This window comes from Anomaloglossus baeobatrachus, chromosome 3 (assembly GCF_048569485.1).
Source record: "Anomaloglossus baeobatrachus isolate aAnoBae1 chromosome 3, aAnoBae1.hap1, whole genome shotgun sequence".
NCBI lineage: Eukaryota > Metazoa > Chordata > Amphibia > Anura > Aromobatidae > Anomaloglossus > Anomaloglossus baeobatrachus.
Genome location: NC_134355.1, coordinates 473,382,680 through 473,409,804, shown reverse-complemented (window position 1 = coordinate 473,409,804; position 27,125 = coordinate 473,382,680). Strand labels below are relative to the sequence as shown.

Genomic DNA, 27,125 nt, shown 5'->3' with positions numbered 1-27,125 from the left:
TCAGCACACACGCAGGCACTACCGCACCCATCATCACCGCACACACAGGCACTACCGCCTCCATCAACACCACACACACACAGGCACCATCGCCCCATCATCACCGCATATACGCAGGCACTATCACCCCCATCATCACCGCACACACACTGGCACTACCGCCCCATCATCACCACACACACCGGCACTACCGTCCCCATCATCACCGCACACACGCAGGCACTACCGCCCCCATCATCACCGCACACACGCAGGCACTACCGCCCCTATCGTCACTGCACACACACCGGCACTACCGTCCCCATCATCACCGCACACACCAGCACTACCGTCCCCATTATCACAGCAGACACGCAGGCACTATTGCCCCCATCATCACCGCACACACACAGGCATTATCGCCCCCATCATCACCGCATACACGCAGGCACTATCACCCCCATCATCACCGCACAAACACCGGCACTACCGCCTCCATCATCACCGCACACACACAGGCACTATTGCCCCATCATCACCGCATACACGCAGGCACTACCGTCCCCGTCATCACTGCACACACACTGGCACTACCGCCCCCATCATCACCACACACATCGGCACTACCGCCTCCATCATCACCGCACACACACAGGCACTACCCCCATCATGACAGCACACACGCAGGCACTACCGCCCTCATCATCACCACACACACGCAGGCATTATCGCCCCCATCATCACCGTATACACGCAGACACTATCACCCCCATCATCACCACACACACATACTGGCACTACCACCCCCATCATCCCCACACACACCGGCACTACCGTCCCCATCATCACCTCACACACGCAGGCACTACTGCCCCCATCATCACCGCACACACACAGGCACTACAGCTCCTATCATCACTGCACACACACACCGGCACTACCGCCCCCATCATCATTGCACACACGCAGGCACTACCCCCCATCAGGCACTATCACCCCCATAACTCAGCACACACGCAGGCACTACCGCACCCATCATCACCGCACACACAGGCACTACCGCCTCCATCATCACCACACACACACAGGCACCATCGCCCCATCATCACCGCATATACGCAGGCACTATCACCCCCATCATCACTGCACACACACTGGCACTACCGCCCCCATCATCACCACACACATTGGCACTACCATCCCCATCATCACCGCACACATGCAGGCACTACCGCCCCCATCATCACCGCACACACGCAGGCACTACCGCCCCTATCATCACTGCACACACACCGGCACTTCCGTCCCCATCATCACCGCACACACCAGCACTACCATCCCCATCATCACAGCAGACACGCAGGCACTACCGCCTCCATTATCACCGCACACACAGGCACTACCGCCCCCATCATCACCGCACACACACAGGCACTACCGCTCCTATCATCACTGCACACACACCGGCACTACCGCCTCCATCATCACTGCACATACCGGCATTACCGTCCCCATCATCACTGCACACACAGGCACTACCGCCCTCATCATCACCGCACACACACAGGCACTACCGTTCCTATCAACACTGCACACACACCGGCACTACCGCCCCCATCATCACTGCACACACCGGCACTACCGCCCCCATCATCACTGTACACACGCAGGCACAACCCCCCCATCATGACAGCACACACGCAGGCACTACCGCACCCATCATCACCGCACACACACCGGCACTACCGCCTCCATCATCACCGCACACACACAGGCACTACCCCCCATCATGACAGCACACACGCAGGCACTACCGCCGCCATCATCACCGCACACACGCAGGCATTATCGCCCCCATCATCACCGCATACACGCAGGCACTATCACCCCCATCATCACCGCACACACATACTGGCACTACCACCCCCATCTTCCCCCCCCACACCGGCACTACCGTCCCCATCATCACCGCACACACGCAGGCACTACTGCCCCCATCATCACCGCACACACCAGTACTACCGCACCCATCATCACCGTACACAAACAGGCACTACCCCCTCCATCATGAGAGCACACACGCACGCACTACCCCCCTATCATGACAGCAACACGCAGGCACTACCGCTCCCATAATCACCGCACACACGCAGGCACTACCGCCATCATCACCGCACACACGCAGGCACTATCGCCCCCATCATGACAGCACATATACAGGCACTACCTGAGTGACGTCACTACTGACAGCGCGACTCACTTCAGTTGCTCTGTGGAGCTCACAGTGAGCGGCGGTGTTCTACGGCCGCTCCTGTCAGCTGCCGATGTAGCAGAGCTGAAAGCATCGTGGGACCTCGTGTGGATTACGTCGGGCCTGGAGGGGTATTTGGGGATTAATAAAGTGTTGAAAGAGGGTGTTTTTTGTCTTTTATTTCAAATAAAGAATTTTTTGGTGTCTGTGTTTATTTACTTTCACTACAGGTTAGTGAGGGGGGCTGTCTCATAGACGTCTGCCATCACTAAGCTAGGACTTAGTGGCAGCTATGGGCTGCCATTAACTCCTTATTACCCCAATTTCCACCGCACTAGGGCAATTGGCATGAGCCGGGTAGAGTCCCGGGACTGTCGCATCTAATGCATGCGGCATTTCCGGGCGGCGGCTGGCTGATATTTTTAGGCTGGGGGGCTCCCCGTAACCTGGGGCTCCCCATCCTGAGAATACTAGCCATCAGTCATGTGGCTTTACCTTGGCTGGTATCAAAATTGGGGGGGACCGCACGCTGTTTTTTTATAATTATTTATTTATTTTACTGCAAGATAGAGACCCCTGAAAGAGAAAGAGACCGACCAACAGAGAGAGAGAGACTTTTTCTGTGACCAGAAGTGAATTTACACAACGTCTGGCCATGCCCAGAAACAAAAACCGGATCCATCGTTGGTTTCCGGCATATGCCGGATGACGCCAGACCCGGCGCCCATAGGCTTCCATTATACAACATGCCGGACGGCGCCGGATCCAGCGTGGTCCGTTTTTTTGCCATTGTCAAAAAACGTTCCATGCTGCCGTCCTTTCCGGCAGCCGGACGAAGAAATTTCGCCGGATCCGGGGGACGCTGCATGCAACCCAAGTCCATACAGCACAATCCGGCGCTAATACAAATCAATGGGGAATAAAACGGATCCGGCGCCAGATCCGTTTTATCCGTGTTTTGCTTGATTGTGTCTGATGCCAAAAAACTGATGTGTGAAAGCAGCCTAACATTGCTCAGTGTGCTGTCAGTGGGCTGTCAGTGTGCACTAAGTTGTGAACACAGAAAACACACTGACTGAAAATACATGTGGCAAAACACCCTAAATTAAGAAGTTTTAGGACAGCTACCACCAAGACGTCAAACAAAACGGCTAGGATCAGATACCTTTTTATGCAGCAAGTCCATGTGTTTTATAACTGCATTGTGTCAACAGGGTTTTCAAGAATACAATTTACTACGATGAAGCATTTGGCGGTAACACTAGATTCAGCAAACTGTCAAAAAGTCAGTAAAATGCAAAAAAAAAAGGTGTAAATGATGTGGCAGAGTAAAGTGGAAAATTGTGATATAGTTACCCTGTACCTCTAGTTGACTTGGAAAACAATGGCCATTATAGTCTACTAAAATGATTTAACACTAGAACTACTACTGAGGTAGTCATTTTGACTACTTTGCACCATGTATTTCTATATAGGTGTCACGAGTCCAGTAGTTCTAGTGTTAAAGGAACCTGTCAGCATGTTTTTTGTCTTTAATCTGAGGACAGTATAATGTAGAGGTAGAGAACCAGATTCCAGAGATAAGTCACTTATTAGGCTGTGTGCTGTAGATTCAGTACAATCAGTGTTTTATCTGCAGGAGATTATTGTTACTGGACTGCATGTCTCCGGCAGACAAGTCTGGCTAATCTGTATAACTCTGCCCCCACAGCTAATTGGCAGCTTGCTGACAATGCATAGTGTACACAGGTAGCTGCCAGTCAGGGTTGTGGGTGCCCGGACGTCTTAGCTCTGCTACATCTATATCAGACTAAACAGGTTTTCTGTGAAAACTATACCAAACATCCCAGTAAGTGTACATCACTGGAACAAGGCTGAATGTCTACATTATGCTTCTACAAAAAACCTGCTGAGTGATCCCTTTAACACAAATATACAATGCATTTTATTGGAATTAATTACCTTGTATTTTTATTATTTAACCCCTTAAGGACGAAGCCAGTTTTGTACTTAATGCCCAGGCCATTTTTTGTAATTTTGACCAGTGTCCCTTTATAAGGCTATAACTCTGGAACGCTTCAATGGATCCCGGTGATTCTGAGATTGTTTTTTCGTGACATATTGGGCTTCATGTTAGAGGTAAATTTAGGATGATATTTTTTTTTTTTTTTTGTGAAAAAATATGAAATTTGACAAAAAAAATTAAAATTTTGCAATTTTCAAACTTTTAATTTTTATGCCCATAAACCAGAGAGTTATGTCACACAAAATAGTTAATAAACAACATTTCCCACTTTGAATAAGATCAAGGACAAAGGGAAAAATTGCAATATCATAGTAGTAATTTCATCTACTTCCCTTTATGTATGGAAAAATAAATGGAATAACTCCATCAACAGACTGCAAATAATGTATGAGTCCCAAAAGAACCACATACACATAGGAGTGTAAATTTCCAAGAATACATCAATTTTTATTAAAGATTTACATATACAAAAATCTAAAAACACATGATTCATTAATCAGAAGGTATTAGGCTATGTGCCCACGCTGCGGATTTACCGCGGATTTTGCCGCGGATTTACCGCGGATTTGCCGAAAATCTGCAGCACTTCCAAGCCATTTCAATGGCATTTTGGAAATGCTGTGCCCATGCTGCGGATTTTTCCGCGGCGGATTTGCCGCGGATTTTGATGCGGAAAAATCTGCAGCATGTCAATTATTGTTGCGGATTTTGGTGCGGATTTTTCCCATGCAAGTCAATGCAAGGTGTAAAATCCGCAAGAAATCCGCAGGTCTGTTCCCACAGGCTATTTTTCCTGCGGATTTGGTGCGGATCTCGCAAACAAATCCGCAGGAAGTGATGTAGGATAGTTCAGGAAGAGGAAGTTTCACCATTTTGTAGTGTAGAGTAGTGGCAGTGTAGTCGTGTTGTGTCCGGACTCTGGATTGCCAGCTAAAAGCAGCTAGTTACAGGCTGCTTGCTTTTAGCTGGCAAAACAGGATCCCAGCTCTTTTTTCACAATTCTTTTTTAAAAAAAAAAAAAAAATGTGCTCCGCTGTATTTTCACTGTCCAGCCCGATGCAAGCAAGCAACTGAGGGCTGTGCTTCTCAGCGGGATAAGGCTGAAGCATTCTCTGCCCCTCCCGCTGAGAAAAACAGTCCTCAGCTGCCCCTGAAAATGGCGGCTTCAATGTGAAGCGCCATTCTCAGGTGCTGTACCGAGGCTCATCCAGCCGCCCTGATGCATTTGGCTGACTGGGTAATCTGAAGGGGTTAATGCCAGTTTTCTGCAAAATGGCACTAAGCCCGAGGTTCATAATGTCATGCCTGTGTAGACACGGCCATTATGAACCTCCGTTTGGTAATAAAGAAAAGAAAACACTTTTTGAAAAATTTTATTTGAAATAAAAACACACAAACATCCCTGATTCCCATCTTTATTACTCCCTGAATCCCCCGACGATAATCCATGACAGCTCCGATGTGCACCCGGCTGACCCGGGCACTGGCGTCAGCCGGTCACAGCAGCTGTCAGTGTACGAGATGCTGCACAGCTCTCTTCTGTCTGCTGGGACCGGCTGACGTCCGTGCCCGGGTCACATGAGTGCACATCGGAGCCCGGCACATCAGCTGGTCGGTGTGCAGTCAGCTGACCCGCCCGCGCTCGCGAATTAAGTCAGCTGACGATGTGCAGTCATGTGACCCGGGCACGGACGTCAGCCGGTCCCAGCAGCCGTCAGTGTACGAGATGCTGCAAAGCTCTCTTCCATCTGCTGGGACCGGTTGACGTCCGTGCCTGGGTCAGATGAGTGCACATCGGCCGACTATTCAGCTGTCGATGTGCACTCAGCTGACCCGCCCGCGCTCGCGAATTAAGTCAGCTGACCGGCTGACTTCTGTGCCCGGGTCAGCTGATGCTCTGAAGTCAGCTGACCCGAGCTCAGCTATGAACTGAGCTGACCCGGCCAGTGAGTTCTGCCGCTCCCAGCAGCCGGCAGAGAGCTTTCCTGTGATATTGTCCTGGATTAACCTCTGAGGCTTGGGAGTAATAAAGATGGGAATCAGGGATGTTTGTGTGTTTTTATTTCAAATAAAATTTTTCAAAAAGTGTTTTCTTTTCTTTATTACCAAATGGAGGTTCATAATGGCTGTGTCTACACAGGCATGACATTATGAACCTCGGGCTTAGTGCCAGTTTGCAGAAAACTGGCATTAACCCCTTCAGATTACCCAGCCAGCCAAATGCATCAGGGCGGCTGGATGAGCCTCGGTACAGCACCTGAGAATGGCGCTTCACAATGAAGCCGCCATTTTCAGGGGCAGCTGAGGACTGTTTTTCTCAGCGGGAGGGGCAGAGAATGCTTCAGCCTTATCCCGCTGAGAAGCACAGCCCCCAGTTGCTTGCTTGCATCGGGCTGGACAGTGAAAATACAGCGGAGCACATTTTTTTTTTTTTTTTTTAAATAACAGTGAAAGGGAACATGGGACCACATTTTTTGGCTATAAGCTGCGGCCACCACCACTGGGTTATTATATACAGCCTGTTAGAATGTAAGAGCCCAGTGGTGTTGGCCGCAGCTTTTCTGTATAAGCACACTGTGAGACTGCTAACAAAATGGATAATGGAGAATAAAGGAGGGTTGGGACAGGAAATGACACAAAGAGACTTTTTTTTGCCTTCAAAACAGTCAAAGCTTTATTCAGAAACACATTAGAGTACAATGGACAAAATCCGCATCAAAATCCGCAACGAAATCCGCGTCAAATCCGCGTCAAATCCGCAGCTATGCTAAGGTGCGGATTCTGGGGGAAAGCTGCGGATTTTGAGGCACAAAAATCCGCAGCAACATTCTCTCGTGGACACATAGCCTAAGGAGGACCTCTACCAAACATCCACCCCCCACAAAAGTGGAGCAGTGTGTCTAGCTAGCATAGAAATATGGGACAAATAGTAGATTTAGATACAATTAGTATAAGATAAGATTCACGGCTTACCCATAGAGTAAACAATAGTAGGAGCTGACACAAAGCTGAGGGGGAAGGAATGCAGCTCTCAACCCGAATTCGGGTTGAGAGCTGCATTCCTTCCCCCCTCAGCTTTGTGTCAGCTCCTACTATTGTTTACTCTATGGGTAAGCCGTGAATCTTATCTTATACTAATTGTTTGATCCTGTTAGACGGCATTTTCCCTGCAGTAGCTGGGAGCTACCTTTTGTCTAGTGACAGCTTACACCTCTGGGAGCTGTAACTAAAGGCCCCGTCACACTAAGCAACATCGCTAGCAACATCGCTGGTAACGAACAACTTTTGTGACGTTGCTAGCGATGTTGCTGTGTGTGACATCCAGCAACAACCTGGCCCCTGCTGTGAGGTCGTTGGTTGTTGCTGAATGTCCTGGGCCATTTTTTAGTTGTTGCTGTCCTGCTGTGAAGCACAGATCGCTGTGTGTGACAGCGAGACAGGAACAACTAATGTGCAGTGAGCAGGGAGCCAGCTTCTGCTGAGGCTGGTAACCAATGTAAACATCGGGTAACCAAGAAGCCCTGTCCTTGGTTACCCGATATTTACCTTTGATACCAGCCTCCTCCGCTCTCACTGTCAGTGCCGGCTCCTGCTCTGTGCACATGTAGCTGCAGCACACATCAGGTAATTAACCCGATGTGTGCTGTAACTAGGAGAGCAAGGAGCCAGCACTAAGCAGTGTGCGCTGCTCCCTGCTCTGTGCACATTTAGCTGCAGCACACATCAGGTAATTAACCCGATGTGTGCTGTAACTAGGAGAGCAAGGAGCCAGCGCTAAGCATTGTGCGCTGCTCCCTGCTCTGTGCACATTTAGCTGCAGCACACATCGGGTTAATTAACCTGATGTGTGCTGTAACTAGGAGACTGGGGGCTGGTCACTGGTTGCTGGTGAGCTCACCAGCAACTCGTGTAGCCACGCTCCAGCGATCCCTGCCAGGTCAGGTTGCTGGTGGGATCGCTGGAGCGTCGCAGTGTGACAGCTCACCAGCAACCTCCTAGCAACTTACCAGCGATCCTTATCGTTGTTGGGATCGCTGGTAAGTTGCTTAGTGTGACTGGACCTTAAGATATGGGGCTTAATCTACTATTTGTCCCATATTTCTATGCTAGCTAGACACACTGCTCCACTTTTGTGGGGGGTGGATGTTTGGTAGAGGTCCTCCTTATACCTTCTGATTAATGAATCATGTGTTTTTAGATTTTTGTATATGTAAATCTTTAATAAAAATTGATGTATTCTTGGAAATTTACACTCCTATGTGTATGTGGTTCTTTTGGGACTCATACATTATTTGCAACATTTCCCACTTGTCTACTTTACATCATCACAATTTTTGAAACAAAATTTTTTGGGGTTAGGAAGTTATAAGGGGTCAAAGTTCATCAGCAATTTCCCATTTTTTCAAGAAAATTTACAAAACCATTTTTTTAGGGACCACATCACATTTGAAGTGACTTTGAGAGTCCTAGGTGACAGAAAATACCCAAAAGTGACCCCATTCTAAAATCTGCACCCCTCAAGGTACTCAAAACCACATCAAAGACGTTTATTAACCCTTCAGGTGCCTCACATGAACTAAAGTAATGTGGAATGAAAAAAAAAAAAAAAAACATTTTACCCAAAAATGTTGCTTTAGCATCAATTTTCTCACTTTTTCAAGAGGTAGCTCCAAAAATTGGAGCTCACACTTTGTTACCCACTTTCTTATGAGCGCGCCGATACCCCATATGTGGCGAGAAACCTCTGTACGGGCAAATGGTAGAGCTTGGAACGAAAGGAGCAATATTTGAATTTGGGAAAGGAAATTTGGCTGAATTTGGAATATATTCTCAAATTTGCAGAGCTTTTGGGTTTCAAGAACAGAAAAACCCCATAAATGTCTTTGTAAGTTATACCCTGTAATGTATTTGTTTACAGAGGTAGGGAGTAGTTTGACACCATTTTTTATGCAGCTGATGCCTATTATAGAATGTGCACCATTTGGTCTTCAGGGTAAAACTGATGGAATCCCAGAACCTATTCAAAGCTTACAGAGACATTGTGCTACCAAACAAGAAAATCCTTCCAGGAATTATTACTCACAAAGGGCGGCATGCCCCTAAAAACACATTTACTGAACTTGGTCTTGCTAACAAAACAGTTGTAGAAGGAAGAATAAACTTTATTGGACGGAAGGGCAAAATGTTCAAATGTGGAGGAGTTGGCAGCCACTATGTGGCAAACCTGAGTGTGCCAAAGATGACAGAACACCAGCAGGGCCGGAAGGACAGCTTTATCTTCCAAATAACTGGTCGTACAATGTCTTCTTAGCTCCATCAATCCCTATATGAGGGACAAATGTGCCAAGCGACATGGTACACCATAACAGGCTCCTGCTCGCCAAGGTAGGAACCGCTATGTGCACAAAACGACCAATTCGTTACAGAATTCTGAAAGTATTGTTCGATGCAGGTGGTTCGGCAAGAACCCTGCAGTAAAGCCCATAGTGTTTGAATATGGCACAGCATCATTGTTAGGGGATCCTCCAATAAAATGATCATGCCCATAATACCAAGATAAATGCAAAGAAAAGTTTTGTGTAGTAAGACCTAGTGGTAATATGAGTCAAACTAAAATAATTGGTAAAAAAAAATGTTTGAGTAATGAAGTCCTGGAAAGTTGTCAAATGATGAGACTTTTCAAGAACGTTAGTGGGGTCCACACTCTGGAGTCTAAAGACGTGGGCATGTGGACTGGGTTTTGTCTGAATAATTGTTTGGTATGTGATGATAAAGTCCTGGAATTAATTGTGAAATGGGGTAAAATGTGTTTTACTGCTGAAAATTTTCTCTTTATTACTAGTCCAAGAAAAAAAAATTACTGAACAGAAATATAAAAGTAAAGTATTTGCAAAATTAAAAAAAAGCTGCTACCACACAGTTTGGTGTAATTTATTTATGCCAATTAATAATTGAGGGATGTGTGGTAGGTTTCAAAACAGGGGGAGATGCAAAGGCCTGGTTGGGAGGGGCACATGGGGCAGTAGTACCGGGAATCACTCCTTGTGCCGTGCTTTCTACAAACACGGCATCTTTTTTGGGGATACCTTTGGGTGGGAGTGGAAGGGATGGAGCGAATGAAATGACGCTCGGAAAGTCTCCGGACATCCTCTGACTCGAAGGCTTCCTCCTGTGCCTCCGAGTCAAAGAGGAGGCTCTCAATAATTTTCGATGAAGCTATTATAGGTAGCAACCTGTAGGAGATAGATTGCTACCTTTTTATACCAGGTCCTGGTTTTCCGCTTCACTAGATAAGGCTGAAGCACCTGGTCAGACAAATCTACACCTCCCATGAACTTATTGTAGTCTGCGACACAGAGCGGCTTCTGTTTGTCCCTGGTGGCGCCCCTGTCCCTGACCGTCACAGTGGTGTCCGCATGCAATGTGGTGAGCATGAAAACGTCCTTGCGGTCTCTCCATTTTATGGCAAGAAGATGGTCACTTGCCATTGAGGAGGACGCACCCTTCTCCACACGTTTAGACACCAACTGTGAGGGTAGACCAACTCTGTTTTTTCTGATTGTTCCACAGGCCCCTGTGTTTGCAGCGTGGAGGGATTTAGAAAGGGGGACACTGGTATAGTAATTATCGGTATACACGTGATAGCCTTTCTCAAGGAAGGGGGTCATTAGCTCCCAAACAATTTTGCCAGGGATGCCAATTGCCTGGGGGCAGTTTGGGGGGTTGATTTGGCGATCCCTCCCTTCGTAAATGAGAAAGGTACACGTGTAACCGGTTGTGCTTTCGCACATTTTGTATAATTTTATACCATATTTGGCACGCTTGGAGGGGATAAATTGGCGGAAAGACAGACGGCCCTTATAGCTCATAAGGGACTCGTCTATAGAAACATTTTTGTCAGGGGTATACGAATTTAGGAAGGTAGTTTTTAGAAGGGATATTAGGGGTCTCAATTTATAAAGTCGGTCATAGTTTGGGTCATTTCTTTGGAGGGCTTGGGAATTATCGTTAAAGTGCAGGAATCGCAAAAGGGTCTCATATCGGGATCGGGTCATGATGGCTGCAAACACAGGGGTGCTGTGCACTGTTTTTGTTGCCCAGTACGAGCGGAGTGTAGGTTTTCTCACTAACCCCATGTTAAAAGTAATGCCCAAAAATTTTTTAAGTTCGGGGACATTTGTGGGGATCCAGGAGCGGGAATGGATAGAGGTAGGATGTTGGGATATATGTTGACGGGCATATAAATTGGTTTGGTGGACAAATAATTGGAGGACTTCTGGGGTAACATAAATTTGGAAAAAATCTAATGGGGTAACATTTGTGACATTTACATTTATGCCGGGGGTTGCTACAAATGGAGGAATTTGAGGGGAGAAGGACGGGTCAGGATACCATAGTGACCGGGGAAGGGCACTACTTGGACCTGCCTCTGACGTTTCAGCAGTGACGACCGACTCCGCTACCATCAGGCTGTCGGATCCCGAGCGGGAAGCCGAGTCGTCACTATCCGAAAATCGCTCTATTTCAGAGGCAGACTCTGTATCCGAGCCTGAACTGCCGGAGGCAAGAAGCATGTATGCCTGATCGGCGGTAAATGTTCTCCGCGCCATTACGGTATTTTTCACTGCCTAGCAAAAAAAAGAAAAAAAAATACTACAAATTTTTTTTTACATTTTTTGAAAATTTTTTTAGATTTTTTTAACCCTAACCCTGATCCTAACCCTGATCCTAACCCTGATCCTAACCCTGATCTAACCCTGATGTAACCCTGATATAAGAAAAAAAAAAATCTAAAATAAAAATTCTAACTAAGGGGACATTCTGACGGAGGTGATGAGGATATTTGGGGGGGGATATTTTGGGTGAGGATATTGGGGATGAGGATGAGTGATTTATAATAAAAATTGGTGTTTTTTTTTTCTGACAGAAACGGCAGCAAATGTAGTCTCTCTCTCTCTTCTCTCCCAGATCAACTACAAGGGAGAGAAGAGGGAGGCAGACCCAAATGCTGCCATTTCCAAAATATTTGGGGTATTTGATCACTGTGATAGGGTCTAACACAGTGATCAAATGTCAGGAACCAATGAAATTAATTCCTGACGTTGCTAGGTGGAAGGAGGCAGACTTTGGTTGGCGGTCGAACTGCGCATGCGCCCGCCATTTTACACGGAGACGAGAAGGAGGGGGCCGGGGGAATGCCGTGGGAACTCGGTAACGAGACCCAGGTACCGGAGGGGGACCGAGAGGGACCGGACAAGGACCGTTCTCTCACATTTGACTGTTAGATCACGTCAAATGTGAGAGAAACCATTAAAATCCATTAAAAACCGGCATTTCATTTTGCTGGTACATGCTTGCCGTTATTCGGTTAATAACGGCGATCACCGTACCTTTAAATGAAAAAAAACGGCCTGAACCGTAATCTCCAGGGTCTCAGCTACCCCCGGCAGCTGAGACCCCGGAAATTTTCCGACTCTGGGGGGCGCTAGACCCTTTTTTCCGACCGCCGTTAAAAAGCGGCGGATCGGAAAAAGTACCCTAATATGTCGCCGTTAAAAGGCGTATCGGCGGTCGTTAAGGGGTTAAGCTTCAGAGTGTAAATATTTGGATTTAAATTAAGAGAAAAATATAAATGACAAACTGTATGAGGCCAACCATTCGATTTTAGATTTTCCAGCCGCTGTCATTGTGATTCGAAGCCCAGATGTCCCCTTTACGGTTAGTGCTGATGAAGTAGTAGACTGAGATGGCATGTCTTGGTTTTAGCAGGAGACACTTTTAGCAGTAAAGGGAAATATCAAATCTTGAGACAATTTATTATTTACGCATGAAAATGAACTTGTTTACAAAGCGAGGTCCATTAAAACATGATCTGCTGACTTGTGTGTTATCTCTGTATTTGCTTATTTTTTTCCTTTCAGTTTTAAAGGGAACCTATCCCGATGTACATGCAGTGTGATCTGTGCACAGCATGGTATGGAGAAGACGCTGAGCAGAATGACGTACATTTATAGAAAAAAATTCAGTATAACTTGTCTTTTATTCAGTGAAATCTCTGGTATTTGCATGCCTAGGAGTCCAGTGGGCGGAGCTACTCAGGGAAGCATAGCTACAGCATAAACAGTTATCCAGGCAAAACTGCTGATCACCGAGTAGGACCGCCCACTGGACTCCTGGACATTCAAACATTACAGAATTCAATGAATATTATACAAGTTTTCCTGAAAAGTCTCTCATAAAAATATATATATATCAATCTGATCAGTTTCTCCTGCTCTTTAACATCCTGAGCAGATACTGGTTTTAACATGATAGGTTCCCTTTAATCTTCCCTCGGTGTACAAACCAAAACTCTGACACCCTGCACACACACAGGAATAGACAATGAGAGACTGAAGAGAAAAGCAAGAGCAGGAAGGCAGCAACAAAAGGCAACAAGAGTTAACTCCAGAACCATACTCAGCAAGAAACAGCACACTCACCAGATAGTCTGGATCACAACATCTAATCACACCAGCTAAGATACAATATAGCTGGCATACAAAGAAGGATCTAGCCAGCATATATAGGAGGGGAGCAGATGTAATTGGCTCACCCACAACATGTGATCAAAGGAGACTAACAAGCAGACTAGCAGAGATAAGCTCTTGCTAGCCTGCCTGTGAACTACTACTCTGCAGATTGACGCCCGAGCCTGGCTGCCTTGATCACAGACACCAGAGAAATTATTAGGCAGAGTGTCAGAATCAGTAGTCTGAACAGATCCCGGCGACTCCATGACAGTTGGCAAAGTTTTGTAAAAATCTCCGTGTGACAATATCACTTGACTAGGCAACGGGCTCCTAACTTCAACATCATTGTATATCTCTGGGATCACAAGGGACACCAACTGTGAGCCAATCCTTATTTCTCTGCATCGGTCACCTACTACACTAATTTTCTTATAACTGGATACAAATCTCTACGGTAATATTCCAAATTCTAAGGAATACTTCTCCAAAAGGTTGGAGCCTATTACAAAAGGAACAGATACATAAATCTGTATTTATTCCCATGATTCTGGAATTTTGATGCTTAAAAAGCAAATATGTTGTATTGGTATGTCTATGTATTTATACCATTTAATCTAAGACTTTTCAAAAACTTAGCTTTATTTTCAGCAATTTGGGGTAATATAATGCTTTATTTCTAGTCACACTTGGATGCCATTTGGAATCCACTTTACTACCATTGCAATAACTGCCCTTTCAGTTCCTCAAAAGATATATGGACTATACCTATCCAATTCATCATAGCCAATCATTCTCTGTACAGAGCAAGCAACCCAGCAGGATCATGAGTCACAGATCAAGAGAGCCAGATGAGTGAGATGACAGAAAAAACTAAACGTCATTTTCATTTTCTGCGCAGTTCAGTTGTTTTCATGCTGCCCGGGCCTGCTCTAGGTGGACCGACCAAGCAGATAGATTGCTATGTACAGGCATGGGGACATGAAGGGAGGTGGAAGAGCCAGTAAAGAGAGGGACGCAGGCAGATCGGGAAGAAAATAACAGGATATGTGACTGTATAAGTCACCAAACAAACAGGAGATAACCACCAGAAGCATGGTTATGTGACTTCACATCACACAGGCTTCTAAAGGCATTGCTAAAGCTGACCACACACTGGAACATGGAGGAGTAAGCGGATTTAGATTATTTTCTGCCTTCCTATGGTGCCTTTTTGTTACATCAACAAGGATAAAGCCTGCTTTACACGCTACAATATATCTAACGATGTGTCGGCGGGGTCACGTCGTAAGTGACGCACATCCGGCATCGTTAGTGATATTGTAGTGTGTGAAACCTACATGCGATTGCGATTGAACGAATAAACGTTGATCGCATACACGTCATTCAAAACCTAAAAATTGAACGTCGGGTTGTTCAATGTTCCCGAGGCAGCACACATCGCAGTGTGTGACACCCCGGGAACGATGAACAGATCTTACCTGCGTCCCGCGGCTCCCGCCGGCTATGCAGAAGGAAGGAGGTGGGCGAGATCTTTACGTCCCGCTCATCTCTATTGGCCGGCCGCTGTGTGACATCGCTGTGACGCCAAAGGTCCCTCCCACTCCAGGAAGTGGATGTTCGCCGCCCACATCGAGGTCGTATGATAAGTACGTGTGACGGCAATTAATCGTTTGTGCGACACGGTCAACAAATTGAACGTACCGCACATAAGATGGGGGCGTGTCACATCGCATACAATATCGCATGCTTAATTGTAAGGTGTAAAGCAGGCTTAATACATGCCGACCTAAGACTGTTCTGGCGAAAATCAGATCTACTACATTGGACTTTTTTGCAGTTGTTGGGTTCTGTAGTTAAGTCATTCAAGCCAAACAACAATCATTGGGAGAGCAGACTAAAGGCCCCTTTACACACTGCAACATCGCTAGTGATATCGCTGTAACGTCACCGGTTATGTGACGTAAAAGCGACCTCCCCAGCGATATTGCAGTGTGTGACATGCATCAGCGACCTGGCCCCCGCTGTGAGGTCGCTGATCGCTACAAGTCATTCAGGACCATTCTTTGGTCCTTTGTTTCCCGCTGCGCAGCATGTATCGGTGTGTTTGATGACGTTACAACGACATCGTTAGCGACTTAGAACCCAGCCCGTAGGCGTGCTATAGCGTTCCCTTTCCCACCCCCTTACCTCCGATCGCTAGTGCGTTCTTATTGGCGACCCCAATCAGAACGCACTAGCGATCACCAATCGGAGCTGAGGGGGGTGTGTAAAAAGGACACCTAGGTGGCTTCAGCGCCAAACACCCCGCCCCTCACATACGTGTGAGTCGTCAAATAGCTGCTGTGTGACACGTCCCCAACAACCAGTGAGGTCGTTCTGCAGGTCCATATCGCTGCTGCATCGTTGAACAGATCTGCCTGTTTGACAGCTCACCAGCGACTGTTTAGAGACTTTCCAGCGATCCCGGCCAGGTCGGGATCGCTGGCGGGATCGCTAGAAAGTCTCAGTGTGTAAAGGGGCCTTAAACCTCGATCACAGAAACTGATCAGCAATTTTTCATTTTAACATTGTCGCAAACAACCTTTACAGACCAACCATTAATTACAAGCCACCCAGAAAACAGCAGTCTGAAACCATTCATAGAGTATCCATCACTTTCAATTTTATTTCATAAATCAAGAGAACAGCAGCAGTGTTTCTCCTCCTGACCTGATCTTTCATTCTTAACATTCTCAATTCATGGGTGAAATCAGTCCTTAATGAATAGAGATTTTCCCAATATTGAGATAGATGACAGATGATGATTATAAAGTTCTATGGAGAACTCTGTCATTTTACTAGAACTTGTAGCAGTGTGTCTATTTTAAATAGAAAGAACCGCTTGGTAATCTCTATAATGAAAAACACCTTATTCTGGTACTCACCCTATGGCTGACAATATCCAAAAAAAAAATTAAGTATAGCGGCACTCTACCATCCCAAAAACTTTATTACAGAACACTGTTAAAAAAAATAATTGTTTAAAGGAAACATGTGGAGCGTGCCGATGGCTGTTTTGCGATGTATCTAGCGCTTCTACGGGTACATAAATATATATATATATATAATTGATTCGTAGAAGCACTAGGTACAGAGAAAAATAGCCATAGCTGGCAAGCTCCACTAGTTCCCCTTAAATAATCTGTGATTGGAGTAACGTTTTTTAGATAGTGAAATGCCGCTATACTTGATTTTATGGGTATGTCTATATCTGCCTCTAGCTCTTTCCTCCTCCCCTCTTAATAGAGTTCTAAAAGCACCAATTGTCATCTCAATTGCGAAGAACCAAGGAGAAGTGCCAGAATCTAATGTGATGCTCCACTTCTGTGGAGGCTGCAGGCTGGTATTTTTGGGCTGGGAATGGCTCAATGACCATGGACCTTCCCAGTCTGATAATACCAGCCTGCAGCTGTCTGCTTTACCTTTTCTGTTTATTAAAATTGGGGGGGACCGGATGTCGTTTTATTATTTTAATTATTTATTTGGTTAATAGTTGTAGAATCTATCTACAGTATGAATCTATTACCATCTATCTTTGAACACCTAACATTCAAACCATTTATTTCAGTTTCATGCGTTTTTTTCCAGTATGTGTCAGATGAAAGTCATACAGACAGCACACACATACACACGGAGAGCACATGGATAACACATGGATGACACACACGTACAAACGATGGTCACAAGGATGGACAAATGGACCATGCAACACGTGTTTTTTGTGCGCTCATGTGAAGGGGGCCTAAAACAGATGTTACCCACGTATTGAGAATAAAGAAGCAGATTTATCTTATAAGATATATTACAACGTTTCTTATTTTCATGTGTATTATTGATTTATGGAATGGAAACTAAACCGGCGGTTACTCTTTTGGCCAGCTTCACCAGACCAATCGTATTGCATTTTGCACACAATTTGTAATGATCAGAAAGCTCTGTCACACAGATGTCTATTTATTACCAGGGCAGCTGTACACTACTATGTATGCCAAGAAAAACACCTACCTCCGCTCCCCTTACCTGATAGTGTGCCTGAGCTTGCTGTGCAGAATTTAAAGTCACATTACACAGCTTACAAGAGAGTGGTTTACACAGGTCTTCCAAGGACGGATCTTGCTCCACAACTTCATCTTGTGCGATTTCCAGAGAAGGAGGCGGAGACGTAAGGACAGGTCTTCTGTCTGAATGAGGCTGCACAGGAAGTATCAATTGCTTATTGCCAATTCCTATGGTGGATGGAAACGCAGACGGCTCTGTTTGCGGTGGTGGCCTGGCATGCTGTAATACGATCATTTGCCTGGGTATTATGCAAAGTCAGTATTGAATGAAGAATGCAGTTCCTTTTCCAGTCAGTGTGAAGATTACTTGAATAAAAAACAGAAACAAAAATATAAAAATTAATACATAAAGCCGATACCCTGATATTTTAAAGATACTTTGCATGCATTGATTTAGTAACTGTTAGCTTTATTGAGAAAGTAGTCCTTCCATCATTACATCAGAAGGACAGTGACTGTGTCTGGCTGCTAAGGAAAAACACGGAAGGAATCTTTGGGTGATCAAATGACAAATCAGCCTCTTTAGGCCTTGTGCGCACACTGCGTTTTTACATACGTTTTACCCGCGGTTTTGCGGCAGAAATTTCTTGAGAACTGTTTGTAATCTTTCTGCAGACATTTCTCAGCAAAACCTATGGGAAAAAAAAATAGCTGTGCGCACACTGCGTTTTTTTCTCAAGAAAATTCTTTCTGCAGAATTTCTTGAGAAAATTTCTTGACAAAATGTGCATGTCACTTCTTTTCCGCAGGTATCTGCGGCATTTCACTCCATTCACTGTAATGTAATTGCGAAATACCGGGGGTATACCGCAGGTAGCAAATGATGTGCGGTATACCCTCGGTATAGCCGCGATTTACCTGCAGTAATGTTCATCGCTGCCTGCGGTTTTGCAGGAAGTGATGTCATTATGACAGGAAGAGGAAGCGGAGCAGAGAGTAAACACACAGATCACACTCCCTGGACGCCGCAAAGAAGCGCTTCCGTGTGACCTCCGTCGGGTGCCCGTGAAGTCTGTGTCCCGCTCCAGCCCCGCGGCTGCCCGCACTGCAATGTCAGTGTCTGCCCGCAGTATCAGCAGCTTCTCACCCTGCAGTGCTGGCAGCCGCGGGGATGACGAGCGCTGCTGTCAGGTTAGCTGAGATCATTACCTGCGGTGACGATCTCCTGCAGTGCTGACGTCAACGCTGTCACTGCCTTCTATGCCCATCTCTCGGGCGGCCAGAGACTGTCAATAGCGGTGACGTCATGGGCTCTCGCGATACTGCTGAGAACGCGGCGGGCATAGAAGTCAGTGACAGCGCTGACGTCAGCAGTGCAGGAGATCATCACTGCAGGTAATGATCTCATCTAACCTCCTGAAGTCAGCGCTGGTCATGCCCTGCAGTGACCTGGGCTGACCTATTGATGTTAGCTCAGGTCACTGCACTGCTCTCCCAGCCAATGGGGAACATTCTGTTCTTCATTGACTGGGACAGTGACTATGGTATGGATCATCGTGGGACCCCCTTATTGGATTACGCCGGGCCTAGAATTGATTGTTCTTTTCAATAAATTGGTGAAAGAGGGAATGTTTTGGGGAGTGTTTTTTCAAATAAAACTTTTTTTGTTGTCTATTTTTTATTTCTTACTGACTGGGTTAGTGATGTCGGGTATCTGATAGACGCGTGACATCATTAACCCCAGGGCTTGATGCCAGGTGACATTACACATCTGGCATCAACCCCATATATTACCTTGTTTGCCACCGCACCAGTGCAACGGGATGAGTTGGGGCGAAGCACCAGGATTGGCACGTCTAATGGATGCGCCACTTCTGGGGCGGCTGCAGCCTGCTATTTTTAGGCTGGGGAGTGTCCAATAACAGTGGGCCTCCCTAGTCTGAGAATACCAGACCACAGCTGTCCGCTTTACCTTGGCTGGTGATCCAATTTGGGGGGGACCCCACGTTTTTTGTTTTAAATTATTTATTTAATGTAAAATAACAGCATGGGGTGCCCTCTGTTTTGGATTACCAGCCAAGGTAAAGCTGCCAGCTGTGGTCTGCAGGCTGCAGCCGTCTGCTTTACCCTAGCTGGCTACAAAAGATAGAGGGGCCCTCACGTCGTTTTTTTTTATTTATTTTTTGGCTAAATACAAATCTAAGCACCCTTTAGTGCCACATGAAAGTCACTAAAGGGTGCCAGCTTAGAATATGCAGGGGGATGGGACATTATATAGGTCTTTCTCATCTATCTATCTATCTATTCATCTATCCATCTTTCCCTCTATCCATTATCTGTCTATCTATCGATTATCTATCTATTATCTATATTATTTATTGCAGTTACAGCATAAAAAACCGCAGGGACCAACCTGCGGAAAAACCGCGGGAAAATCGCGGCAAAAACGCATGCGTTTTAACCGCGGTTTTGTTGCATTTTTTTACCGCAGATGCGGTAATCTTCAACTCCCAGAAGTTTCTCAAGAAATGTTCTTAAGAAAAATCACTTTTCTAGTGCGCACATAGCCTTAGGGGTACTTTGCACGCTGCGACATCGCAAGCCGGTGCTGCGATGCCGAGCGCGATAGTCCCCCGCCCCCGTTGCAGCTGCGATATCCTTGTGATAGCTGCCGTAGCGAACATTATCGCTACGGCAGCTTGACATGGACTCACCTGTCCTGGGACGTCGCTCTGGCCGGCGACCCGCCTCCTTATTATGGGGGCGGGTCGTACGGCGTCACTGCAACGTCACACGGCAGGTGGCCAATAGGAGCGGAGGGGCGGAGATGCTGCTGCTGGAGCGAGGAACAACATCGGACCATCGCGTCAGCGTAATTATGGATTACGCCGACGCTACACCGATGATACGATTACGACGCTTTTGCGCTCTTTAATCGTATTATCTAGGCTTTACACACTACGATGTCGCCTGCGATGCCGGAAGTGCGTCACTTTCAATTTGACCCCACCGACATCGCACCTGCGATGTCGTAGTGTGCAAAGTACCCCTTAGAGCTAATATGGCTGAGAATGGTTGTAATCAGGTTGCTACTATCAGTCCCAGAAACATAAACGTATAGAGAAAGCCAAGCACTGAACCTGCTAATTCCCCATCACTCCTACACACAATAGAAGGAGCAGTGCACTTGTCAACAAAACGGGGACTTCATTGTAGTTATCATTGGTGGTCCTAGCAGTGGGACCAAAATCAGAAATTTGTTATCTGTCCTTTGAATAGGTAATACAATTATATTAGAAAATAAATCCCATTAAATTGATTATCTGGGAGTAGAAAAATATGAGAATGAAAATGACAATATGAATACAATCATACATACCTTTAATAGGGAAGTAATCATTGCAGTATATAAAATGATAGCTGTGTTGTTACACTTACAGAAAACTGTTCTAGAATACCTCTGAGCATGTGCAGAAGGAAGCACCTCAGCTGTGATCTGGAAATAACCTATACCATATATTGTTAAAGGGAACCAATCACCAGGATTTTCGTATATAAGCTAAAGCCAGTGCTATACTGGCACTATCAGGGTGATTCTCTACATACCTGTAGTGGTCAGCTCGGATGTTTAGGTTTTAAAATCCAAAAAAGTAAAGTTTATAAAATTAGCTACTTGTTGAGTGACAGCAGCAAAGAAGCAGATAATATATTCATAGTTATCCCTCCCCCCCTGTTAGAATTAGCATAAGTATTACACAAACGATTCACTTTGTCTCTACAGGACCTGTGTGAGGTCATATCCATTAGTGATGTGTCGGTCGGGAACGATCCGACACAAAGATCTGGCTCCCTGCTGTGACTGACAGGAGTCGGAACCCCAGTGAGAGCCACTAAATCCTCTAAACGGCTCTCACTGGGCGTAAAATATGGGTGTTTGGTCGGCGACACTGCGACCACCTGAACAAAACCACACCCATTCGGCAAATTAATTGGATCGTTGTGGGTGGGTGGGGTTTAGCCGCAGGTGGGCGTGGTTTTGGCGGCATTAACACAAGCTTAAATATGTGTTCACCTGCGGTTGAACACATATTTATTAGGGAGCCATGAACGATCCGAAAGAGCCAGCTCTTTTTGGTGAATGGAGCCATGGGAACCGGATCTCCAAAAAGAGCCGGACTGCCCATCACTAATACCCATGTGACCTGGTATCCAGCTTTGTTGGCTGAGGCCCCGCCCCTTCGGCCCCTTCTGGTCACATGGGTATGACCCCACACAGCTCCTGCAACAGACAAAGTGATTCATTTGTATAATAGTTATGTTCATTCTAACAGGGATAGGGGGTAACTATGAATATATTATCTGCTCCTTTGCTGTTGTAACTCAACAAACAGCTAATGTTATAAACTTTACTTTTTTGGATTCCAAAACCAAAACATCCGAGGTGACCAATACAGGTATGGAGAGAATCTGCCTCATAGCGGCAGTATAGCACTGGCTTTAGCTTATATACGGAAATCCTGGTGATTGGTTCCCTTTAAGGCATCGTCAGGTCACAGTGGCTGTTCAGTTTTTAGAAAGACAGGGTAGACTGCAGTGTGGGAAGTCTCATTTTACTTCAGCATTACTGGCATTTTAAGAATTAAATCAGAAAGACACAGTGGACAGCAGTGTAAGCGGCCTGCTCTTACCTCAGGATCATTGGTCTCTCCAGAATTAGATCAGAAAGACAGGGTGGACTGCAATTTGACTAGACTCTTGCTACCTCAGCAACCCTGGTATTTCTGTATTAGATCAGAAAGACAGGATGGACAGCAGTGTAAGCAGCCTCTTCTTACCTTAGTACTTCTGGTATAACCAGTATTATATAAAAAGAAAAGGTGGACAGCAGTGTGAGCAGCCTCTTACCTCAGCACCCTGTTATCTACAGTATTGTATCAGAGAGACAAGATGGACAGCAGTGTGAGCAGCCTCTTACCTCAGCACCCTGTTATCTCCAGTATTGTATCAGAGAGACAGGATGGACAGCAGTGCAAGCAGACTCTTACCTCAGCACCCTGTTATCTCCAGTATTGTATCAGAGAGACAGGATGGGCAGCAGTGTGAGCAGCCTCTTACCTCTGCACCCTGTTATCTCCAGTATTGTATCAGAGAGACAGGATGGACAGCAGTGTGAATTTCTTCCTCATACATGAAGGGAAGGGGCACACGGGTACATAGCTGTGCCAGTACAGATGATAGTGCAGAAAAGTTGGATCAAGTCCATCCTGCACATGCTTATAGGCACCAGTACTATTAATAGTAAAAAGATGGCAGATATTATGTTATATAGTGATTACATCCCTATACAAAACAAATGAGATTAGTATAAGGCTATGTGCGCACGTGTGCGTAATTCATGCAGTTACGCTGCGCTTTGTAGCGCAGCGTAACTGCATGCGTCCTGTGTCCCCTGCACAGTCTATGGAGATTATGCAGGGGCCGTGCGCACGTGGCGTCTTAGAGCGCAGCGCTTCGGCTGCTGCCCGAAGCGCTGCGTTCAAGAAGTGACATGTCATTTCTTCCGTGTGCTTTGCCGGCAGCTCCTGCTCTGTCTATGGCAGGAGCTGCAGGCAGAGCGCATGGAATCGGCTTTTTTTTTTTCTACGGACATTTTCTGCAGCGATTTGAAGCGCACGTGTGCTCTTCAGATCGCTGCAGAAAATTCTGCAGGGCTAGTACGCAACGTGCGCACATAGCCTAATTGAAACTATTTAGTATTTACTTTTATCTATTTCCGAAGAGCCCTTTTAAGCTTATAATGTTAGGGCTTGTATAAAGTTTTAAAGAAGCCTATAAGATAATGTCAATAGTCACAATACTAAAATTTTGACCTGTCAAGCATAAAGGAATAAAAATTTGGTTCATTTTCAAATGTCTTCGTTGCCAACATCCGGACCCGACTAATTAGGCGAGCAGTTTCCATGGTTACGTGTAGATTGTCTGCAGCCCTTCTGTGTAATTTACTTTGTTACATTCTAAGGGGGTCACTTATTTTATGCCATAATATATAGCTACATAAAGCTTTTATTATGCAAACCAGTGACCATTGAAGTTTCAAGTCAAGAATAACATTTCCAAAAAATAATATGAAAGGGATTGTCCCTTTAAGAAAACATTTGTCAGTCACTGAGCTTAGTGATTGGCTGCAGCACTGTTAACGTCGCAGGCTAAACACAATCAATGGAGAATCGCCAAAATACAGCATGGCACCGAAGAGGGTATGTAAAGAGTGCTTTATTCTTCTACACCAACTGAGCCAGCAGACCAAGGTTTTCTGAAAGGGGCAACGACTTCAAGGAGATGATTCATTAAGACGTGAGAGCTGGTTTTGATGCATCGCTATACTGGGGTAATATGCGCTAAATTCAATGAGTCATGCGTCTCTTAATAAATATGGTCCATGAGCTTCAAGTTACAGTGCCTTGCGAAAGTATTCGGCCCTCTTGAATTTTTCAACCTTTTCCCATATTTCAGGCTTCAAACATAAAGATAAAAGTTTTAATGTTATGGTGAAGAATCAACAACAAGTGGGACACAATTGTGAAGTTGAACGAAATTTATTGCTCATTTTAAACTTTTGTAAAAAAGAATAAACTGAAAATTGAGGCGTGCAATATTATTCAGCCCCTTTACTTTCAGTACAGCAAACTCACTCCAGACGTTCATTGAGGATCTCTGAATGATCCAATGTGGTCCTAAATGACTGATGATGATAAATATAATCCACCTGTGTGTAATCAAGTCTCCGTATAAATGCACCTGCTCTGTGATAGTCTCAGTGTTCTGTTTAAAGCACAGAGAGCATCATGAAGACCAAGGAACACAACAGGCAGGTCCGTGATACTGTTGTGAAGAAGTTTAAAGCCGGATTTGGTTACAACTTTAAACATACCAAGAAGCACTGTGCAAGCTATCATATTGAAATGGAAGGAATATCATACCACTGCAAATCTATCAAGACCCGGCCGTCCCTCAAAACGTTCATGTCAAACAAGGAGAAGACTGATCAGAGATGCAGCCAAGAGGCCCATGATCACTCTGGATGAACTGCAGAGATCTACAGCTGAGGTGGGAGAGTCTGTCCATAGGACAACAATCAGTCGTACACTGCACAAATCTGGCATTTATGGAAGAGTGGCAAGAAGAAAGCCATTTCTCAAAGATATCCATAAAAAGAGTTGTTTAAAGTTTACCACAAGCCACCTGGGAGACACCAAACATGTGGAAGAAGGTGCTCTGGTCAGATGCAACCAAAATCAAACTTTTTGGGCACAATGCCAAATGATATATCTGGGGTAAAAGCAACACAGTCCATCACCCTAAACACACCATCCACACTGTCAAACATGGTGGTGGCAGCATCATGGTTTGGGCCTGCTTTTCTTCAGCAGGGACAGGCAAGATGGTTAAAGAAGTTGTCCAGTTACCAAAACTGATTTTTTTTTTTTCTGATAAATCTTGCTAATATGTGCCCCTCAACACATCTATTATGTTTTTTCAGCAAAATTACCTTTCATTGTGCACTAGCAGCACACGGTCATTGCTGGCTCCAGCTCTGATGGGGTTAATCTCTCCTCTGACTTCCTGTGTTCAGTTCCTACAAGTCCCAGAATTCTTTGTGGCTCTAGGGCGGTGTCTAGCTTATCTAACACACCCATTGTGTCTAATACACCCACTCTGCTCCCACCCAAACCCTCCTCCCTGCCTCTTCCCAGTGGATGTGCACTGAGATCAATTACAGAGAGACAGCAGCAGCTCTGCACAGCCAGGGGAAGAAAGTGTGTGTGTGCGTATATACAGTGTGTGTGTATATACAGTGTGTGCGTATATACAGTGTGTGCGTATATACAGTGTGTGCGTATATACAGTGTGCGTATATACAGTGTGTGCGTATATACAGTGTGTGTGCGCGCGTATATACAGTGTATGTGTGCGTATATACAGTGTGTGAGTGAGTGTGTATGTGTGTGTGTATGTCATACTCACCTGTCTGCAGGGTCCCGGTGCCATGCCTGCTTCCAGCCCCTGTCTCGGTCCCGCCGCTTCGGCTGTGTGCAGTCTCCCCGGTGCATGCACGAAGCTTGCAGGACCTGGCCGTGGATCACCTGATGCAGTCACCTGACGCATCAGCTGATCGATTCTCGCCGGCTTTTTCGCGCCCGGCCGGCTATCAGCTGATCCTGCCGTCAGGGGACTTCATCAGCTGATTACCGGCAGCTCCTGCAGCAATGGGACAGGATCAGACTCTCATCCGATCGCTCCAGGAGCTGCCGGTAATCAGCACAGACGTGAGTATTTATTTATTTATTTTTTTTTTCTACTGATGCATCAGCTGCTTGTATAATCGGCTTTTATACAATCAGCTGATGTGTGATGTGATTCACGTAGTTTAACCTGACACATCATCTGATCGCTTTGCCTTCCAGCAAACCGATCAGATGATATTGGATCCGGATTGGACAGCGCGGGACCCTGACCCAGGATTACTGCAGAGGGGGGTTTATTTCAATAAAGATGGAGTCACTAATTGTGTTGTGTTTTATTTCTAATAAAAATATTTTTCTGTGTGTTGTGGTTTTTTTTTTTTTTTATCATTACTAGAAATTCATGGTGGCCATGTCTAATATTGGCGTGACACCATGAATTTCGGGCTTAGGGCTAGCTGATAATATACAGCTAGCCCTAACTCCATTATTACCCGGCTAGCCACCCGGCATCAGGGCAGCTGGAAGAGTTGGATACAGCGCCAGAAGATGGCGCTTCTATGAAAGCGCCATTTTCCGGGGTGGCTGCGGACTGCAATTCGCAGTGGGGGTGCCCAGAAAGCTTGGGCACCCTTCACTGTGGATTCCAATCCCCAGCTGCCTAGTTGTACCCGGCTGGACACCAAAATTAGGCGAAGCTCACGTCATTTTTTTTTTAAATTATTTCATGAAATTCATGAAATAATTAAAAAAAAAAAGGGCTTCTCTATATTTTTGGTTCCCAGCCAAGTACAACTAGGCAGCTGGGGGTTGGGGGCAGCCCGTACCTGCCTGCTGTACCCGGCTAGCATACAAAAATATGGCGAAGCCCACGTCATTTTTTTTTCTTTTTGGGTAAAAAACTGCATACAGTCCTGGATGGAGGATGCTGAGCCTTGTAGTTCTGCAGCTGCTGTCTGCTCTCCTGCATACAATGAACATTTTGAATAAGGAAATGACATCAGACCTTTTTTATTTTTTTCATCAACAATCTTTAATGGCATTGTGCACTGATTAAAAACGCAGTGAGCAAAAACG

The 27,125-nt window shown here is 45.7% G+C and overlaps 1 protein-coding gene across 2 annotated transcripts in view; it reads right to left on the bottom strand.

The window, feature by feature from the left end:
• The window catches only part of ZMAT3 (zinc finger matrin-type 3), a 77,459-nt gene that overhangs the window by 35,153 nt on the left and 15,181 nt on the right, over positions 1–27,125 (bottom strand). For both annotated transcript variants that reach the window (XM_075338548.1, XM_075338547.1), the window contains exon 2: positions 17,828–18,171. In XM_075338548.1, the coding sequence (XP_075194663.1) occupies positions 17,828–18,100 (273 nt within the window). In that variant the 5' untranslated portion in view covers positions 18,101–18,171. The remainder of the gene's footprint in view (positions 1–17,827; positions 18,172–27,125) is intronic.